Below are 4,609 nucleotides of genomic sequence, written 5' to 3' on the forward strand. Positions count from 1 at the left end.
AAAAAAGGAAAATAGTGGGGTAATGAAGTCCAGTCAACAACAACAAAATTGTAACAAGAAAAAGAAAAGGAAGTGGCATACAAGGATCTATCTAATCTTAAAGCAGAGAGGAAATTTTAAAAGAATCAATAACATTTGTATGGCTAGCTGTAAACCCAGCTAGTTTGTCTGACAACACAATCAGCAGACAGTACGGCTGTGAAAAGCTCAAGTTAATATTATCCCATCACGTGAAGTTGGTCACAATTTTTTTTCCAGCGTATCTCAAGCCCCTATATTTTAATCCTACCCCCTAATGTCTGTTCACAAAGTTTACCAAACATTTTCCAAGTTATCCACCTCCTGTCTACACTGCAGATGTCATTGTAACCTTCTTTCAAAAAATGAATCTCATGGACTCAATATTTGTATTTTGACTTAACTCTTCCACAGGCACAGAAGATTACAGATCAAAACTAAGTGGAGACTGCTTTGCAGATCTGGCCTGCCCTGAAAAATGTCGCTGTGAAGGAACCACAGTGGACTGCTCCAATCAAAAGCTCAACAAAATTCCTGACCATATTCCTCAGTACACAGCAGAATTGTAAGTTCAATCTGCAGTAAGGTACAAGTTGCCACTGGAGAATTCAGGTACAATTTTGGTATAAAAAACATTCCACAACTTAAAAAACTCATCCCCTGATTTTTGCATGTTGCACGCTATTATAATGAACTTTTCAGCTAAAATTGTTAACTGCCCTGTAACAGGCTACAGGCTTGCAGTCTGGGTCAGTTAGCCAACTAGTAACACGCCACCCTCCTAAGGGTCCACAGCTGGCTCAGTCAGTAAATGAGGAGAAGTTCACTGGCTGATGCAGAACTAAAAGGGGGACAGGAGGAAGAAGTGAGGAGAGAGGACCTAAAGTCCCCCACATTGTTCACATGGACAGGTAGGTCTCTCCAAGGAAGAAGGAAGAGTACAGGGTGAGAACTAACCCATGCTTGTGGGTGTTCATTGTGGATTGTTTATATTTCCTGTTGAGCTCTGTAGTGCAGAGTAACCCAGGGTGTGATGCTTGTATTGGATAGGTTATATTTTCTACCGTAGTGCTGAAGGAACTCAGGGCATTATCACCTGTGTTGCGGAACCCAGAGAAAGACTGCGTTGCTGGGATCAGATTAAGGGAGTTACTTCAAGGGTTCAAGGACTGATTCAAGGCTGGCAGTGCCAGGCTAGCTAAGTGGCTGTCTACAAATAGTGGAGAACACAGGCAATTTGAATTCTCCCTGCAAGGATGGACACTGAGGCTTGTTTACAACAGCTCCAGCTGCAACAGCAGGAATTCCATCAGCTCTAGCTGCAGCAACAGCAATTTCAGAGGGACCTGTAGTAGCAATCAAAAAAAGCTGCAGCTGCAACAGCAGGAATTCCTTCAACAGCAAATGAAATGGCAGCAGAACCTTGGTCAAGGGGGTGGAGATTTTGTGCACCCCACTAGTGAGGCTACGGTTCTAAGATGGGACCAGCCGATGACCCAGAAGCCTTCCTACCCATGTTTGAATCAGTGGTGAAGATATACCAGTGTGCCCAGGACACCTGGGTTGTGTGGGTGGTCCCACTTCTTACAGGGGAAGCACAAGTTGTGTTTTGTGCATTCGGGCCAGAAGCAGCTCAACACTACAGAATGCTTAAAGCAATGATTCTCGATCACTTGGGCCTTATTAATGAGTCCTACTAGTGGCAATTTAGAACCAAGGCCTAGGACCTCCACACTCATCCTGGAGATATGGCTCAAAGACTAAAGGATTTATGCACCTAGTGGCTCCACCCAGATACCTGATCTGCATGAAAACTGATGGCCTGGAGCAATTTTGTGGTGTCTTCCCAGCAGAAATGTACAAGTGGGTGTACCACCTCTATGTGACCACTCTAGCAGAAGCCACTAGGAGGGCAGAGGGCTTTCTGGGGGCAGAACTTAAATATCAGGACTTCTGGGGGAGTTGGCTGCTAAGCAGCAGGAGAAAGGCCAGTGGGGAAGGGTTGACTGTAGGGACAATATGGAGGGGTCTGAACCAAGCGGCAACCTTATCATGTCCTTGACGCTAGCTCAGGGAGGGGTCAGTAGCTGACTTTGCCAGGGCCTTGGTACCAATGGGGCCACCCTGCAGTCCATACAGAAGGCCAGATGTTGAACTAACCTGCTTCTGGTCCAGGGAGAAGGGACACCAGGCCCAAGATGGCACCCAGCTGGACTGCGATATTCATTTGCATATCTCATTGGAAAAGGGGTGGGAACTCTGATGTGAGGAGCTATGTGGCCCCCATAAAGACTGGAGAGGTCTGGGTCAATGGGCTCACGGACTCTGGCTCAGGCCAGACATTTGTCCAGGACCAATATGTGAAGGTCAAAGACATCGCAATTTCGGGAATATACTTATATCCCGACTAGGGAAATATATTCATGTCCCAATTGAGAGAATGTACTCTGACAAATGCAGAAGCCCCTAGCGGGCCCCAACTCAGTGGAGTCTATGCTTGAAAAGATCTTTTCCTTTTTGGACCCAGAGCTATTTGGGCCACAGCCACAGTTATGCCATGACTGGAGGCAACAGATGTGCTCAGGGAAAGGTGTTGTAGTCCAATGTAATTTAGATCCTGTAGAGCAAGGAGGCAGTGTGCTGAGACCCATTGAGCCCAGCTTCAAGCTGGACGTGGATGAATTGGGAATGGGCCAGGATTTTTTGTGGGACCAACAGGGGGACCCCGTGTATGTGAGACTATATGGACAGTTGGCTTGAGCTAATGGATGCATCCTTGACCCCTGCCTGACCAACCAGGATCCACATTTCAAACTATAGAGAGACCTCCTAGTTAGAGATATACATGTCCAGAAATTTTGAAACCATGGATAAAAGCCATTTTTCTCCCTCCCCCCTCCCTTTTTTTCTGGAAAAAAATGGGAATTTGGGGGAAATTTGAAATACATGCAATATTTATTTTCTTAGCACCCTTTACAGATCTAAATTCACTTTGCTACTTTAAGAACATCAAATGTATTATGTATAATTTGGTGTGCTCATAAAATTATCATGTTTGATATATTTATTAAATTTAACAGTATAGTTTATTCAGACAGTAATTACACATTTACTAATTTAATTTTCTTTAAAGTGTTTTTAATTTTTGTTACAAATGGAGCTGCAAGCTGCTGAACTCTAAGGAACCTAGCATCTCTTAGTTTTTGCCAATTTATGAGAAGCAGGCAAAAATTAAAGGTGGTAATAGAAGAAACCATCAATATTCTAGTAAAACAAAGAACGTTATTATGTATTCTGGACTTAGTCTCCTTCACAGTGTCAAGCAGATACAGAAAGCACTCATTTTTAGAAAAAGAGCTAAGGAATAAAGGGAAAAAAACCCAAGACTCTGAATACAAAGTTTGCTACATGAAGCTTTGTCTAATCAGTCTCATTTTCTGAGGTATCACTATCAGCAGTTTCTGCTGCTTATGATCCTTCATTTTTATCATCTTCATGGACTTCTGAAAACTGAAGATTTGTCTAGATTGAGACAGCTTCTCTACTCTTTCACATGTTAGTTTATTTCTTGATTTGGTGCGAGTATTTCCAAACGTAGACTGGTTTCTTCCACATGCTGCAGAAAATGGAGGAATCTGAAGTGGGCAAGAAGCAAGAAAAGTCAGAGGCTGTGTCATACAAAGGCCTTGCCACTGTGTTGCAGGAGGGGATATGCTTGGCAGAGTCCCAGGCTGCATTCCTGAACCAAATACCTGAAGATGTTCTGTATTCTGCAACATTTGAAATTACCTTTCCAACATCAAGTCCTAAATGTGTTGCTTGTTTTGTAATCCAGTCAAATATAGTAGCAATACTATCATCACTAACATTTCTGCCTTTGAATCTTGGATCCAAGAGATTTGCAGCAGCATGAACTAATTGGGAACAAAATTCTTCCCGTCTGTTAATAAAGTCTTTCACTTTTCTTTTTTCTGTACTTCTAAGTGGAGATGCACTTAGATTCTCAAAAACAGTTGATTTTATCTGGGCCTTATGGTAAGGAATGTCTAACAAAAATGCACTGTCTGATTCAGATGCAGTAATTGCTGAAGAAATTGACTTTAGAATCTTCAGGGAGTTCTGCAGCTGAATCCAGAAGACATCCTCATCAAGTACAATGTTCCTTACACTTCTGGGTACTTTAAGATCCTCAGTTATTACTGGTTCTTGGAGAGCTTCTTTGTTTTTTAGTAAACTTCCAAATGAGATCACCACTCCACCCCATCTAGTTTTATTACAGAGTTTGAGTGTCACTATTTTATTCTTTCCATTCTTTTCTTCCTGCTTCTTAAAGACTGCAGCTAAAATATGAGTAGCTTTTACATGTTTTATAACTTGTTTTGCTCTTCTATAGATCTTTTGCAGAATGTCCAACTTTGTGATGTCATTAAGAAGCAAGTTTAGCCCATGGGATGCACATCCTATTGCAATAATGTGTGGATATTTATCCATTATGATCTCCTACGCAGCAAAGCAAATACTTTACCACTCCCAATCTTCTGTAGAACTTCACATATTTTACTACTGATATACTCTGCTGTATGCCTGTTCT

At 42.3% G+C, this 4,609-nt stretch overlaps 1 protein-coding gene across 1 annotated transcript in view; it reads left to right on the forward strand.

Moving 5' to 3' along the window:
• Positions 1-4,609, forward strand: part of SLIT2 (slit guidance ligand 2) — a 629,104-nt gene that overhangs the window by 490,025 nt on the left and 134,470 nt on the right. The window contains exon 16 of the mRNA XM_019526063.1: positions 433-583. Within this exon, the coding sequence (XP_019381608.1) occupies positions 433-583 (151 nt within the window). The remainder of the gene's footprint in view (positions 1-432; positions 584-4,609) is intronic.

The sequence above is a fragment of the Gavialis gangeticus genome, unplaced genomic scaffold, assembly GCF_001723915.1.
Source record: "Gavialis gangeticus isolate Ggan-Ray unplaced genomic scaffold, GavGan_comp1, whole genome shotgun sequence".
Classification (NCBI taxonomy): domain Eukaryota; kingdom Metazoa; phylum Chordata; order Crocodylia; family Gavialidae; genus Gavialis; species Gavialis gangeticus.